The following is a 16,575-nucleotide window of genomic DNA, read 5'->3' on the forward strand; positions in this document are numbered from 1 at the left end:
CGGAATCTTTATTGTGATGATGGTCATATATTGTACGCTGCTTTATTATAGTATGATAAAAATTCTTAAGCAATTAGGAGTATAACTCTCGTCTCAAATTAGCTTACAAGTTTTATAAAAGGACTTTTATACAACTCTCTGTGTAAACGAAGGAACTTCAAAACCTACTTACCAAACTACATGCGAAAACATCTCTAATTTTGATTTCCTTCGATATGCCAAAATATGGCCCCGTTTAGTTTCCAAAATTTTTTTCTAAAAATATCACATCGAATCGTTGAACACATGTTTGAAACATTAAATATAGATTAAAAGAAAAAACTAATTGTACAGTTAGGGGGGAAATCGCGAGACGAATTTTTTGAGCCTAATTAGTCCATGATTAGCTATAAGTGCTACAGTAATCTACATGTGCTAATGTCGGATTAATTAGGCTCAAAAGGTTGTCTCGCAGTTTTCAGACGAGTTATGAAGTTAGTTTTTTTCATTCATCCAAAAATCTCTTTCAACATTCGATCAAACGTCCAATATTACACCTAAAAATTTTTATTTCGCCAACTAAACCCTGTGCCCTTCCACTCCATTCCGTCTCCCCCGTTTCTGCAGCTGCGCTTCACGCCTCCAGGAGAGAGAGAGAGAGAGTGGACGCCTACTACGTCCAAAAAAGAAAAAAAAAAAAGAAGAGGAGAGAGAGCGGAGGAGCAGCCTGCGACTCAGGCAGGCGCTGCAGCCTGCCTGCTTCTCCTCTTCAAATCACCCCAGATTTGCGATTCCCCCTTGCCGATCTCGCGGCGATGGGTGACGCGGCCGCGCCGCCGGCGGCGGTGGCGGCGGCGGCGCGGGCGGCGCGGCCGACGAGCCCGTCGCGCCCACCCAAGGCGATCCGCAGCACCAAGCCGCGGGGGCTCGACGAGGAGACCGCCGCGCCCGCCGCCGCCACGTTCCCCTCCATCAAGGCCCCCTCCGCCGCCGCCGCCTCGCTCCTCCACGCCGACGTCCCCATGGAGGCGCGCGTCTGGGCGCCCCTCCCCGACGACCTCCTCCTCGAGGTGCTCGCCCGCGTCCCGCCCTTCCTGCTCTTCCGCCTCCGCCCCGTCTCCCGCCGCTGGGACTCCATCCTCCACGACCCGGCCTTCCTCGCCGCGCACGCCGGGGTCCCCTCCCACGGGCCCTGCCTCCTCACCTTCTGGAGGGGCGCCGCGAGCTCGCCGCCGCAGTGCAGCGTGCTCAGCCTGCCCCTCCGCGCCCGCTACAAGCTCCCGTTCGGGTTCCTCCCCGCCTGGGACCTCTGGCTAGTCGGCTCCTCGGGGGGTCTCGTCTGCTTCTCCGGCTTTGACGGCGCCGGATTCCGCACCGTGGTTTGCAATCCGCTCACGCAGACCTGGCGGGTGCTCCCGGACATGCATTACAACCAGCAGCGGCAGCTGGTGCTCGCGGTGGATAAGAAGCGCAGGTCGTTCAAGGTAATCGCCGCGAGCGATGTCTATGGGGACAAGACGCTCCCCACCGAGGTCTATGACTCCAAGGAGAATAAGTGGTCAGTGCATCAGATGATGCCTGCGGCGAATCTGTGCTCGTCGAAGATGGCGTTCTGTGACTCCAGGTTGTACTTGGAGACGCTCTCGCCACTGGGGCTGATGATGTATAGAGTGGATGCGGGCAATTGGGAGCATATACCAGCCAAATTCCCACGGTCGCTGCTGGATGGATATCTAGTTGCAGGAGCTCGCACACGGTTGTTCTTGGTAGGAAGGATTGGGCTATACAGCACACTGCAGAGTATGAGGATCTGGGAGCTTGATCATGGTAGGACAGTCTGGGTAGAGATAAGCCGGATGCCGCCCAAGTACTTCAGGGCTTTGCTGAGGTTGTCTGCTGAAAGGTTCGAGTGCTTTGGGCAGGACAACTTGATATGTTTCACATCGTGGAACCAGGGAAAAGGTCTTCTATACGATGTGGATAAGAAGGCTTGGTCATGGATTGCTGGTTGTGCAAGCCAGCTTTGCAATAGCCAGATCTGTTTTTATGAGCCAAGATTTGACACGTTGATCTATTGACAATGGTAGAGATGTCCTGCGAAGGCTCAAGCTCAAATGCTTCTCAGTTCAGTATCTGGATTCAGTACATTTTTCTATTGGAGCAAGGCTACCAGCCATATCAAGTGCTGGGATCGATAGTGTTTTCTTCCTCGAGACTGTAAGTTGAGATATTTCAACAAAGAGTTGAGTGGCCAACAATGACAAATCATGCCATTGGAGATCCATCGATCCTTTGTTACTTGAGAAGTTATGTTGTATGACAATGCTGTATGAGGATATATGGAAGGAAGTATCATCAGAAATAGAGGTCCGCTTGTTCCCATTCCATTTTGTTAGCAAATCCGTGACTTGTAAAATATTCCATTTTCATCTCTTAAATGAAAATCATTAGCATCTTGTTCTATAAGAAGGAATGATTGTGTTCACTCGATTCATGGAATCCTATCTGAAATATAGCACAATTTCAGTTTGTCATTGCTTTTACTGGAAAACAGAACTCATGTAGATCAGTGGTAATATTTTTCATACTTGATCATAGCACTGCATTCTTATACTATCCAATTACCTATATCTTTGAATACATGATTCTTGTTCGGGGATAAAAAGGAATTCCATAACTTTAAACCTCCTAACGATAATGTTTTTCAATATGTGTTTTTTCTAGTTTATGTTCACTTCATTTTTCTTTTGGGCGAGGAAACTTGTCAACTTGATTAAGTTTGACAATATAGTTATACGAGATATTGAGATATGCATGACAACTTCTTCTGTGTTGATTGGTCAATGATGATTTAAGTAACCCACAATACTTCATTGAAGCTATGAGGGAATTCTCGATTGTGCATTTCACCCAGGACTCTACAACTATACTGAACAATACCACAAGCTTAGTGTTGTAGATGTAAAAATTTCCTAAAACTGAACATGTGTGACACCTAGAAGATGGAACCGCATACATTTTCCATTTACCCAGTGGTAACCGACTGTTTCTGATGTCACAGATTGGTAGTGTTTAAAATATTGTGCTGTGGGAGTTAATCTTATATTGTTTCTTCAGTGAGGCAGACCACAACAAACCATATGCATTGTCAAATGTTATCAGTTGCTGTGTGCTGGAGTGAGAAAATGACTGTAGTAATTGACTGATTGCATATGGAATTATGCACAATTGTGCAAATGCAGATCTGCCTTTTCACTTGGTTGCGCTTAAAAAGCAAGTTATTTTTCTTAACTAATTTATCAGAGGATGGTGGCCCTCAAATAAGGTCAACTCTGGTGCCACTGTTCAGATCACTGCTGTCAGCTTTTCTCATTATTACAATCCTGCAAATGTTATATAGAATAGTCCACCCTAAAACTTGGTTCCATTTTCAGTTTTTCACTGTTCTAGGAAAAGCAGCTAACTCTTGGTAGCAACATTATTTGCGGTGGAGATTTTGAGCTGACATGGCATAAATAGTTTTTTTTTCCTGTGTAGTCGTGCTGTTAATTGGCTAAAATGGATTAGCTAAGTTCTATTGTTATCAATAGGTAAACTATGCTTGACGGTTGATAATGGTATTGTTTTAACAGATCAGTTTCCTATACATTGATGGAGCATTTACTTTTGTACTCTTATTTTACTCTGAATGCTGCAAACCAAGATGTTTTCATTCATAGCATGTTATCAATTATATGTATATATACCGATCATCTTTTAGTGAACTATGCATATTACAGAATCCGAGTTGGTCTTGGGATGCATTATTTTTTGTTTGTTACTAGCTTCAACATGTTATGAATGAGCATGCATAAAAATCACCGAGGCTAACGTCTCCAATAAATACATACAGAAAAATGCTCTGATTTGTGGGAGACTTGGGAGTTGGGAGGGCATTTTGTATGAACTGCTATGAACCTACTTTGACAGAATTGCCATCCACTGCTAAATGCTGTAGGCTCTGTCTTTTTAGAACAGGAAAACTCTTTCTTGGTATTTTTATATATGTATTTATCGATCAAATGCCTTATCCTCAAATGTCTTTATCATTGAAATGGTTTATTGATGTACCTGGCTATGTCTGTCCTCAGCAGAAGCAGCTTTAAGGCAGCATTTTCCCTCTAGCAGATAAGGGTGGCTTGACTGAACTGTGAACATGCCAGATGCTCTGCTTTGTACTCTCCCAAGCAAGGATTGGAGTATTAAATTGTGCAATCCAGAATGACAGTTTTATTCTGATCAGATATGGAGGCGTTTTGATCTGACCTGTAGGATTTATAAAAACGAAATACGGGAATTTACCATCTTCGGTTTAGAGTAGAGAGGAAGCTTGAACCATGAGTCCATGACCTATGTTACCTGAATTTTCTCTCTACCAAGAACCTAGTCAAAACAAAGAACATCCAATACGTTCAAGGTTCAACAGCAGGTAAAAAGCATTTGCATTCACTACGGAAGTGCAGGTTTACAGCTCATACCACAGAATTTTCTTTGTTGAACAGGGAGGTAAAGCACTTGCATAAAAGAACACTAGGCAAGCATTTACATCAAAAGAGAGCATATTTACATCTCACAGCACAAAGAATGTTCACCAACAGCTATGAAAAACACCATTGACATATTTGGCATCTAACACAATATACACAAGCTGACAAGCATTTATTAAGAAGCACCTGTTTAACATAGTTAATCAACATGCATAATAGCCCTTCTCCACACCCATCACCATCCTGATCTTGTCTACCTGAACATAACAAGTTTACATTGCAACATTGCACAAAGCTGTAGGCATTTCTCACATGAGCATATATCCCTTCCTGTACTCACTCCATAATAAGCAACACAAGTAGCAAGCATTACATTATTTTTCTTCTCTGCTGCTCTATGGTCCTACTCAAAACTTGCAGGAAGTGCCCAGCCGCTGCTTCATCCGCTGCCCTGCAGCCGCCGCACGCTCCTGCAGAGCTTCTTTCAGCAGCTCCTGGAACTTCTCAAGGAATATATTCCACTCTTCTGCATTCATGTCCGACAGCCTGACGAAGCATACACTTGATGGAAGCTGTTCGTCTGCACTCCTGTTCAGAGCATGCACACTGCCGTTAGAACCGCTGGATTTATCAGCACTGGGGAACTTCAACCCTCCAGAATGGACACGCTCCGATGAACGCTTGGAAGATTCACTTCGGCCATCATCATCATCATTGTCCTCATCGATGCTCTCCACAAGCTTTGAAAGAGGGTTTCTGAAACCATTCCCCTTTGCTCCTAAGCCATTGAATCTTGGTGACCTAATCACATCATTGTACTCTCCTAACATGTCCAGTGAGAATTGGAAATCCATGTCCTCCCCTTGTTCGATGACAGGTGAGTATGGTTCCCACTCAGCTAATTTTCTCCTAGCTTCCATGCAGACAACCTCCAGCTTGCTCGGTTCCTCCTCCAACCCTCTGAACTCCCTGGTCATCATCTCACCTATCTCTGCCAAGCAAAGACCAGAAGCAGCAGCCTCCTTAAGGAAGATTGTGCACAGCACCAGGACACGAAGGCAGGCCTCGCGGATTATAGGAAGCTCCCTACGCAGCATTGCCACATCCCTCATTGGATCAAGATTCTTAATGTACTCGAGCTCCTCTTCAGAGAATGGGATTGATGACTGAGCCCAGTGGATCCACTCGAAATAAGGGTCCTCCAAATTCTCTGGCAAGCACAGGCCATGATCAATTGGAAACAATTCCGTCTGACAACCAAAGCGACCGGTGCCACCATCAAGCTTCCTCACCAGCACATTACCAGCATGCCTGTCAGTGTTGAAAATTCTGATATCCAGTATGCCGATCCTATGAACAGCAGCAACCGGGAAGCTCGACGTGCCATGATCACTGGCATCGAAGTCATGCGCGATGAACTGCTGAAACGAAGCGATCTTGCTGGAAACCTGCTGCTTCTGATCATGAGCCGGACTGCCGCCGTTCACCGGACAATTGATATGGAAAATTGAGTGTGTGATCTTCACCAACGCCGTCGGAGGAACATTTGCGAAGTTATCATGATCCAACAGGTACGCCGCCACCTCCCTGAACCCTGTCTCTCCCACCCTGACAGATTTCTTCAGTCCCGGCTGCCCAAGCGCTCTCCCGACGAACCCCTTCGGGTTGTTGGGTGCAAAAGGCTCCTCATCCGTCGGCTTCACGATGGCAACCCTGTCGCCGGAGATGTTCCTGAAGTAGTAGGAGCCACCAAGCCCACTGCCAATGGGGACCGGATCCACGCCGCTCCTGATGGCGGTGACCACGTCGTCGACGAGGCGCTTCACGCGGGCGCAGCTGATCGAGCAGCTGAGCATCTCGACCAGGCCGCTGCGATCCTTGTGCTCGAAGTCCTTGGACACCGGGCAGAGGCAGGGCGTGGAGCAGCTCCGGTTGATGCTGTTGCGGGTGAGCAGCAGCGGCGAGTCCGGGCGGATGAAGGAGAGGTCGTTCTCCAGGACGCGGTCGCCGAAGGTGAGCGAGGTCTCGCCGGTGGGCACGTTGAGCGCGAGCTGCAGCCGGCGCTTCACCGTGTGCGCGTTGTCGCCGCGGTCGAGGTCCATCCCCAGCACGCACCCAGTCTCCGTCTGCACGAACACCCGCCGCCGCCCCGCCGGCGGCAGCGGCGGCACCGGCGGCCGCTGCTGCAGGTGCTTCGCCTCATCCCGCCGCCCCGCCCCGCCGAAGAAGCGCCTCAGCAGCAGCGCCGGCACCTGGCTCTTGATGTGGCTCTCCAGATTGGGCGACATGGCAGCCGCGGCAGCAGCAGCAGCTTCCTCCTCTTCTTGGTGCGCGCGCCGTACAGGCCGGAGGCCGACGCCGTCAGGGAGAGGGGAAGCACCGCTCTCGTTGCTATCATCGGATCACGCCTGCAAACCAAACGAAAACGCAGAATTCTCACTCAAATTCCTCCACTACACACTCCCCAAAACACCAACCCATCAACGAATTCGCCATAAATCGGATAATCTCAAGCATCCGAACCAAACAAGAATTGTAGCGCCCGATGCAAAGAAGCGGCGGGAGTGAAACAACGAAATCCTCTCCGCTCTCACCATGGAGGGGGTAAGTGCGGGGTGCGGGTGCACAGAGCGAGGTTAAGGGGATCGCCCGGCGGCAGCGGCGGCGGCGGCGTCGGCGGCCGGAGCAGGGCTTGATTGCTCAATCCATCTACCTCTCCTCCTCTACTGCTCCCGCACCCGCTGCCCAACGAATTCCGCTGGGTTCGCTTGGTTTTTCTCCTCCTCATCCAAACGACGCGAGGAATTCCGGCGATGTTTATCCTCACAAAAAAAACCCCTACACTCAATACTATTTACATGTGAATCCTCCCACCATGAAATCGTTGGATATGCAGGATGCAGATCTGAAACGAGAGTTTTTGCGAGGGGTTATATGAAAAATGTTAAGCCGAACGGACACGATGGCTCGTGCGCAATCGCGTTTGTACACCCTACCGATGCGTCGGATGGCCAATCTGTCCCCGCAACGTGCGGCGGCCGTCGATCTCGCAGTGGACGGCCCAGATCGACTCGGAGGTTTGTCTAGGGCGGTGTAAAGATCGCGTGGTCAGTCACGTTTTTTCCCCGACCGGAGGAAAGCTCTAGAAGGGAGCAGCGGCTGCCGTCCGATGCGGGTGATGTTAAATCTCCAGCCGTTGAAATCGCTAGGCCCATGGGCCACATGGCCCTCTCGGCGACGGCGATCTGGATAAGAGCGATTGGCTGCTGCACGCCGGATGACGTGGGCCCGTGTCGTTGTGTGGGGCCCCTTTGCGGCCGTCTCCAGACTCTCCATTGCTACTCCCTCGTCCCTTCCATTACACAAGTTTGATCTTCCGTTTTATTTAAATATATTTTTTAAAAAAATAAAATATAAGTTATCTATAAAGCACTATTCATATTTTATTATCTTATAACATTAAAAATACTAATTATAAAAAATTTAAATAAGACAGACGATCAAAATTAGACACGAAAATTTGTGGTTGCGTTTAAATGGAACGGAGGGAGTAGTTTGCTACCATGCGGTATTGCTGTTTCCAAGACATTTTTTGCGTCAGCTGATTTGTGAGAAAGAGAAGTAGGGGGAGTACATTCTGCAACTGTTTTATGTGCACCTTATTTTCGCTTATATGATTTCAGCCTTTCAGGAAAGTCTTGAAAAACATCTGGACCAGTCGAATAGTGTTTTGAGAGGCATGTCTAAGCAACCAGCATATTATGGTTTTGAAAGCAATTGGTAGTTGGTGTGGTATAAGCACACACCTAACCACAAAAAGCTAGTTTTATGAGTGATACTCCGCGCTTCTGCGTCAGAGTATTAAGTTTAGTTAAAATGCAACAACAATGTTCTAACATTAAAAAGGGATTCGTGCATTACCTAATAAGGTAAATCAAACACATTATATAATATATATATATATATATATATATATATATATATATATATATATCTTATATAAACTTGCAAGGACCAAGAAGTGCATCTTTCTTTTTAAAAGAATTGAGAAAACACATCTCGACAAGAATCTGTCTAACTCAAATATTTATGACTGAATGAGTACATTTGCTCTCAACTTTATAGCCTTGTGATGCTTGATTTCGATATACATGTGATGCTACATGACATTCAACCAAAGGTCACATATTACAAAATTAAGATATGCATGCGGGTGTTTTTTTCGATAGAACATTAATTATGCTAGAGATTTGTCACTTGTCGACGTCGCTTTAGTATGTTTTAGCAAGTGTATTTGTGAGTGTGTAACTATCTATAGGTATTCATGTATGTGCACGTATACGTCTTTCATGTAACCAGAAAAAAAGTTATATATATTCATATACATCTTCTGTATAATCTAGAAAAAAAAGATATTACCTTTGTTTTTTATGATTTTTTTATAATATTTGATCATTTGTTTTATTAAAAATTTAGTATAATATCTAAAAATAGAAGTTAAGATCACAATAAAATAGATGACATTTATGTAATTTATTTTCATAAGACGAATGATCAAATATCACACCAAAACTTAACTATTATGTTCATGTAATACAAAACTAGAAACAAGACATACCAACATCACAACATGGGGGTATGATTTGTTGTGCGGGCTAATCCAACGGTTAAGATCAGGCCACGGAGCCCAAGGAAGCTTCCACAAAAACATGAGTCGCAAATGGGAGAAACTCAAGAGAAACTGGCGGTTGCGGAGAGAAGAGAGAGAAGCAAGGAACAAACGGTCACGGTGGCGCAACGCCGACCGACCACCAGCAAGCAAAGGCAACCGCATTTCAATCGGCCCGCCCCGAAGTAACCCAGTAACCCACCTCGATCGCTCGACGCACGCACGCCGCGTGGAGACGTCGCGAGAGATCGATCCGACCGATGGCGAGCTCGCTGGCACGCATGGGTGCGGCGCTGCCCCGGGTGCGGCCGCGCGCCGCGGCGCGGTTCCCGCCGCCACCGGGGCGGTGGGACTCCGCGGCGGCGCTCCGCCGCGCTCCGGTGTACGGTGAGCTAGCCTTGATGGTTTCAGGGCATTTGATTCGCTTTGTTAGAGGGGAACTTGGTGTTCTCTGATGCGTTTGCCCATTTGCACAATGCACGCTCGCAGCTCTGTTGCCTGCTGGTAATCGAACCGGATACTCTAGATTAGAACAACGAAACTGCAAAGTTGCATCTGTTGGTTTGGTTGAGGCCCCCGAGTTCTCCGCTGCATTTCGTGTAAAATTTGATGAAGTTTTAGGCGTGTGTAATTCGGGAAGCATACTTGGATAGTGGGGTATTATGCTTGTGTGTCCTTCAGATGCCGCAACGGCATTAATGTTTTGTTGTTGTTTGGTTTTGTAATTTTTTGTAGTTTATGTAACTAGTAATTGTGATGTCTGCTTCAGGTTTCAGATGTCAAGTTCACTCTGACGTCAAAGTAGGCCCTAGTTCAGGGTTAAAGGATGGGGAAAATTCATCTGGAAGTTGGAGGATCAAGATGCTCTATGATGGCGATTGCCCACTCTGTATGCGTGAGGTTCGTTGCACAATTTATTATTGCTGGGACTTGTTGTATTGAGCTAATGCATGCTTTAGAAGATCGTAAAATAAATACAGCATTTTGTTTTTCTACACTTGCTTGACTGGTGTGGCAAGGGACAACTGATTTGTGAAAACTGCAAATGTGAATGGTACATGAATGGAGCAACTAGTTGCCTAACTCAAATGGAGAGAACAAATCATTGTCTAGACTCTTCATTCTGTACAAATTTCATAGTGTGGATAAATTTCTTGTTGAACTACCCAGTGACTTTTATGTTCTCAAATAAACAAAATATGGCTTGTTTTAAATATGTAGTCTAATTAGAACTTTTCTGACATCATCTTATTCTTTCCCCCATCATACTTTATTCTTTCCTTGGGAATTGCTGCTAGCCGTATATTTTACGTTAAATCGGTATAAAAAACTTTGGTTGGGACGTCTGAGACCATGCATGAAGCTTATCTGTGAGACAGTGGCGAACACTATTAGCTGAAATACAAATACTATGAAGCAGTACCTTCAAAATAGTTGCATATTTTACTCATATTTATAAAGTGCAATGTTGTTTTAAGTTACAGATAAAACATCACATCAATGCTGACCAATATTGGTTTTGCAGCAGAAACTAAATTTGCCCTACCGCTCATGTATTTACAGGTAAACATGCTGAGGGAAAGAAACAAATCCTATGGAGCTATAAAATTTGTTGACATAAGCTCGAAAGATTACTCTCCACAAGACAATCAGAACCTTGATTATGAAACTGTACGTATTTCTTGTAACTACAGATTGACTTGTTTGGTTATGACATACATTGTACTTTCATGTCCTCGTGTCTTTTTAATGTGAAAATACTACTGCAACAAAGATAATCTAGAATCGGTGCACGAGGCAGAGGATTTCTTTGACTTCTGTTAATCCAGCTACTTCTATTTTTACCTAGTCACTGCTGAATTAGTTAGTTGTTTCCTGAAATCATACTTCATCATAACGTTATGTTATAAAAGATGGAAGGCCATAGGCCCAGCTTTTACAGAAAGCTGAAGGATAATGCTTTTGTTATGTGGCCAACTTTGTAGATATAGAAGGTCCTTAAGCATAATATGTATTTGTTTGTCCTCTCTTTTCCCCTGAAGTTTTTTTTTTTTTCAGGCCATGGGGAGGATACACGCTATACTTTCAGATGGAACAATAGTCACAGATGTTGAGGTATGACAGAGGCACTGTCTCAGTGTCTCCTAAAAAATTCAGGAATTTCTCTTTAAAGAAAATCAGAAGATACTGCCAGGTGAACTATTGGGTTATGTTGAAACACATCGGGTCACGAAATAACACATAGGGTTATGTTGTAACATATAATAGTTTGAACATATTTTGCAACTAATGAAAGAAAGAAATTCCATGTGGTCACTAATTCAGCATGAAAGTAATGGATGACTAAATTGTATGACTACCCAAAATATTTAATTCCCATGTGGTCACTTAAATACTCTGCATCTCTGTGCATGTTTCTGTGTTTGTGTGCTTGATCTACTTCAAATACCAAGATTGAGTCTGTACTGACACTAAGTAAGCAAAAATAGCAGTGTTACTCAGCATTATATTTATTGATGACATGCAAGAAGTATAGCTGTATTGCAATAGAGCTTATTGGCATGTATGTCATCACATTCCTAGCAGTAATTGTGCTAACTTTGTGAGATGAAATGAGATGATAAAGAACTGGACTTCAATGTTAGTTGACTTTGACAAAAGCTACCAAATAATCTCATACTGCACTGCCAGGCTAACTCGTATGAGCGTTTAATTTCAAGATAAACAAGATGCTCTTACCTTGTAATTTCGGCAGGCTGTGTTTTGTCATCTATCTCTGCTTGGTGAATGATAGGATGTGAATTATCTTTAGTCCATCATGTAATGCTGCTACTCTGAATGAACTGAAATGGAAGCCACTGTTTAAAAAGGAAAGCAGATGCTCTTATGAATCTATGCATAAGTTTTATGTTAGTATATAGTAGTATTATGTTTTATGCCATTTGATAACAGTAACTGTGGTTGTTATTGCAGGCATTTAGAAAGCTGTATGAGGAAGTGGGACTTGGTTGGATTTATGCAGTTACTAAGTATGAGCCTGTAAGTGCGTATTAACACAAAGCAAATAGCAGGATGTCACAATGTTAACTTTTAGCTGCATGGTTCTTATATAATCAGTAAATCAACTTAAAGAGTTGTTGAGTGCAATCTGTTGTTATAAAACCAGCCTCTTGTTTGAACTTTTAATGCCTTTTACTTTTACTCGTCTCATTCTGATACTCCGCAGGTAGCTAAAGTAGCAAATGCAATATATGGTGTGTGGGCCAAATACCGGATGCAAATTACAGGTTTAGTGACTAAACATTTATCATCGGGTGCTCTGACAATGTTCTCGTTTCATTTATTTTGGTTGTCATCGGATGAAAATGAAGCACTTATGTAAACGAAATATGCATATATTTTTTCTGAATACTTCGGTGATTTCTTTTCTGCGATGTATGACAGGTCGACCTCCACTAGAGGAAATTATGGAATCCAGAAAACTAGCAGTAAGCAATTTTTAATTTTTAGTCACGGGCTCATCTCTGGAAATTCACCGTCTGCGTGTGAATGACTGCTGTTTTTCCGCAGGCCGAATGCAAAGATGATAAAGTGTGCAAGATGTGAGCAACGGAGCATCGGTCTGCTGTGGCTACCATTCCCACATACGCTTAGGTAGACACACAATCACACATACAAAGCTAATCTCACCATACAGATCATTATAATGCATAGTGCTATAGATAAGATTATGAGAACGACGATACAGTAATTTGCCTGAGATGTAATAGTATCATCTGTACACTGAATAAATGACAAATAAATCTTCAGAAAAAACAAAGCAGCAGTATGATTGATTTTTCATTTCGCATTGACTTCTTCGATACTGCAGTGAGCTTCCTTCTCATCTTCACGAAATTCTACGGTTTGAGTCAGTTCCACCTTGAGCTGACCATATTCACCGTATGCTGCCTGATCATCAGCCATCTCCATTTCCCTTACAGAGCAGCTTTGTGAACTTAAGAAGCAGCAAGCAACCGAACTTTCCATAGAACCACAGCACATCAAGATTGCAAATTTTGTAGGGCTTCACAACTTGCAGTAACATCTATCTCATGAATATATTATTTTTATTGTGATACAGCTAGCCTATTCTGAAGGATTATCAAGAATGTTAAGATTATAGTGGTCCCTATCTTTTGAAAGAAAAAAGGAAACCGACTGTTATCAAAACTCTATTCTATGAGACTATGACGCACTCCATTCCAATTAGGATCAGTCACTCTTTACTCACAAGAGATTTTTTGACACAATCCACGATACCTTCACAGTCATCTTCAGGTATTACACACTCGGTGTCAGTTTCTAAGCATTTCTGCATAGAGTGAGGAGAACGAAGGTTTCCATGTGTTTGACAGGCCTTCATCGTCTTGCAATGTTCTGCCTCATCATTTCGTATATTGACAAATACATCATATAAGTTATCTGCAACGCGATATGAAAAACAGTGAACCCAACTTCATAGGCAACACAGCATATATACTGTTGAAAAAAAATCAGGATCCAGAAACTCAGCTAATGATCAGCTGAAAGTGAATCAAAATGTTGGTTCGATGGATCTTAAATTAGAACTGTTTGTTAGGAACTTTCTGATGACTTTAATGACTTGATCAGATGGATCAGTGAAACTGAACTCACATGCTACAGATAACATGCAAGAATCCAAAGTTTCTGAAAAGATTAACTCAAGGAAACTAATAAAGGAGGAAAGAGAGAAGGACATCCGTACCAATTTTAGGTCTCCTAGAACATGGGACTCTTGCTGTTTGAAATTCATCTGGGAAAACAACCATGTAAGCAAAGGGAACAGATGGTAATGCTTAATACTGAGCATAAACGCTTCAAGTGTAAATAAAGCCAAAGCAAGAGCTAACCGAATAAGTAAAGATCCTCATTCAGGTAATAGTTTAAAGCCGCCTCGGGAGCTGGTAGCTTTTTCAACTCATCTGTTAGAAAGAAAGAAACATCTGAAATCATGGAACTGGAAACCAGTTGGGACCAAAAAACTTTGCAACGCCCAGTGTGATACCAAAATTGTTCAAGAAAGACCGAGTAAAAAACGAACTAATAAATGGTTCATAATGACTTTAGTCTTTCAGATTTATTACAGAAATGGCAGATTGATAATTAAGTTCAACGAATTCGGTGTCACCTCAACATTGCCAACTTGATGGTGCAAGCCAAAAAGCCAATAAGAGCCAAGGTATTACAAATCCACCAAAATCAAAGAGTCATAAAATTTACTCTAACAAATATCACTCAGAAGTAGAATTTTACTAGTTGTCATGATAAAATTTTGCACGACAGGAGAGATGTTAAATCCATCAACGTTTTATTACCTTCATGGAGCTTAATAAACTTGTCATAGGTTGAGTACGCATGCCTCTCAACACATTCAGAAAAGTGGTCTGTATATAAGATAAATGATTCCAAGCACTATCATTAATTCATTACAGAAAAGGCATGGAATAAAAATGATAAATTGTTTTACTTCATAATTGGCATAGGTGCACACTTACATGCCATTCTTGGGCTCACCATGTACATCGCAACAGTCATGAAGTAGTAAAAAAATGCAGCAAACCGTGCAAGAAAACGATCAACCCATAAAGAGTTGCCACCCAATTCCTGATATGAACCAAGATGAGGAATAAAGTCAGAACATCAAAGACCATAACCAAGATATTAAAAAATCAGCTAATGTGTCAATAAGCAGTAGGTTGAATTCCTTTAAAGATTATATTAAGGTAAAGAAAACGGGATATGCTAACAGTTAACATAATCTAAAAGGACATCTAAACAGGAAGAAACAGCATATATGAATGCACTGATGTGCAGACAGAAAGAGCTAGAGACATACTTCCATGATTAAGAGGTGATGGAACTCATTCCAGCTCTCAGCAAAGTGCACCTTTATATAATCGGCTCTCCTCCACCAGCCAAAGGTTTCATACATGTGAAGCACCGAGATAAACGCTGTTCAATAGTGAGGCAGTCAGTGAAACAGTAACTGAAACAGTACAGTACTGTGTAGGAACCATACTTGCATATTGCGAAATTCAGAGACCTGCAGGTTATAGCGAGCATGTAAGACGAGATCCTCACCAAAATACGGCACCCTAGCAATCGTCTCCAATACGAAAAATCTAGCGTAGTTGCGGTCACGGTACAATCCATCAAGTATCGTGATGACTGACTCCTGCGGATCGAACAGATTGTAAAATTACCCAATCTGCATGGAATTTGATGTTGATCCGATTTGACTGGTGGAAATTACCGTGAGGAAAATGTTCACGGACTGCTCGAGCTTAACCACCCAGCTCTCCTCGGCGGTGACCAGTGGCTCGTCAGGAGGAGCCGTCTCCCTGAAGGGGAAGGACTCCTCGACGGCCACCTCGGTCTGCTCCTTCTCCCGCTGCGTCCTCATCGCCTCCGCGCGGAAAACCCTCCTGCCACAAGCAGCAGCAGAGACGCACGTGTCAGCGCGCGAGGAGGAGACGGGATCAAGGAGGGGGAGGGGCGAGACGGCCTACCTGGTGGCGACGGTGCCGACGCGGGGGCGGTGCGCACGGAGAGGGAGGAAGGCGGGCGGCGGCGAGCAGCGGGTGGAGGGCGCCGCCGCGGCGGGGAGCGGGGAGGCGGAGGCGACCGCCGCCATGCCGACGACCAGAAGGTGTTGCGCCGCGCGGAAATGGGAAGAGAGAAGAACCGAAGTTGGAGTGGTGTACTGTACCTGTTCTTGGAGACTTGGGATTGGAGTATATTCGCGCGCGGCCGGCTGCACGGTGTGGCTGCGGTGTTTGTCGCGGACTCGCGGGGTTTTGGAGCGGAACGGCCGTTTGATAGTAGTACCAGAGAAGAGGGGAACGCACGGCGGCACAGCGGTGGTGGTGGAGTGGAGCGCGGAGGAATCACCGAATCGGTGGGCCGGTGCCGGCAAAGGCGCAGGATCTCGTCGTCGCTCGCTGATTCATCGCTCGTTAGTTGGGTGGGACAATCGCGTCGTGGTGTAATTAGGGTTTAGAAAATCGTGTGGTTATTACATAGAGTAATTTTTTGTTTTTAAAATTATGGTATACCTTGTAGTAACTTGTAACCGTACGATAACCGTCAAATTGTAGGTGGCGATAACTCTATTCTAAATAGTTTGGTAAATGCTGATCGTGGCACACCGTGCAAACCTTGAGGCAAGCCTACTTTTTATGCAATTTTTTTTCTCTCTTTTTGGGAAATCCTATGAACATTGAACTCTTCTATTGTGGAATTATCGCCGAGGTTGCGTGCTCTGAACCATTGTTCGTTATGTGGAAGTTGCCTGCTGGGTTTTGCTGTCTTGGGCTGTTGGGCATGTGATTGCTGCTG

At 44.3% G+C, this 16,575-nt stretch overlaps 4 protein-coding genes across 4 annotated transcripts; 2 read left to right on the forward strand and 2 right to left on the reverse strand.

Annotated features, from left to right (window-relative positions):
- Nucleotides 1-630: 630 nt before the first annotated feature.
- Nucleotides 631-2,464, forward strand: LOC127770285 (F-box/kelch-repeat protein At5g15710). The gene has a single exon (XM_052295944.1). It carries the CDS (start codon nucleotides 795-797, stop codon nucleotides 2,055-2,057), a length of 1,263 nt encoding a protein of 420 aa, XP_052151904.1. The 5' UTR covers nucleotides 631-794; the 3' UTR covers nucleotides 2,058-2,464.
- Nucleotides 2,465-4,658: 2,194 nt separating this feature from the next.
- Nucleotides 4,659-7,302, reverse strand: LOC127770284 (phosphatidylinositol 4-kinase gamma 6-like). Its single transcript, XM_052295943.1, has 2 exons — nucleotides 7,100-7,302; nucleotides 4,659-6,913 (listed from the first exon to the last, which is right to left on the reverse strand). The coding sequence occupies exon 2, from the start codon at nucleotides 6,791-6,793 to the stop codon at nucleotides 4,913-4,915; it is 1,881 nt and encodes a 626-aa protein (XP_052151903.1). The 5' UTR covers nucleotides 6,794-6,913; nucleotides 7,100-7,302; the 3' UTR covers nucleotides 4,659-4,912.
- Nucleotides 7,303-9,270: 1,968 nt separating this feature from the next.
- LOC127771832 (uncharacterized protein At5g50100, chloroplastic) lies at nucleotides 9,271-13,017 on the forward strand. Its single transcript, XM_052297774.1, has 8 exons — nucleotides 9,271-9,561; nucleotides 9,944-10,074; nucleotides 10,738-10,845; nucleotides 11,233-11,289; nucleotides 12,148-12,213; nucleotides 12,401-12,461; nucleotides 12,619-12,662; nucleotides 12,745-13,017. Exons 1-8 carry the CDS (start codon nucleotides 9,435-9,437, stop codon nucleotides 12,778-12,780), a joined length of 630 nt encoding a protein of 209 aa, XP_052153734.1. The 5' UTR covers nucleotides 9,271-9,434; the 3' UTR covers nucleotides 12,781-13,017.
- On the reverse strand, nucleotides 12,873-16,166 carry LOC127771831 (ubiquinol oxidase 4, chloroplastic/chromoplastic). Its single transcript, XM_052297773.1, has 9 exons — nucleotides 15,747-16,166; nucleotides 15,491-15,662; nucleotides 15,319-15,412; nucleotides 15,074-15,189; nucleotides 14,733-14,841; nucleotides 14,553-14,621; nucleotides 14,088-14,159; nucleotides 13,943-13,990; nucleotides 12,873-13,638 (listed from the first exon to the last, which is right to left on the reverse strand). The coding sequence occupies exons 1-9, from the start codon at nucleotides 15,869-15,871 to the stop codon at nucleotides 13,433-13,435; spliced, it is 1,011 nt and encodes a 336-aa protein (XP_052153733.1). The 5' UTR covers nucleotides 15,872-16,166; the 3' UTR covers nucleotides 12,873-13,432.
- Between the last annotated feature and the right edge of the window lie 409 nt (nucleotides 16,167-16,575).

Source organism: Oryza glaberrima, chromosome 4 (assembly GCF_000147395.1).
Source record: "Oryza glaberrima chromosome 4, OglaRS2, whole genome shotgun sequence".
NCBI classification, from domain to species: domain Eukaryota; kingdom Viridiplantae; phylum Streptophyta; class Magnoliopsida; order Poales; family Poaceae; genus Oryza; species Oryza glaberrima.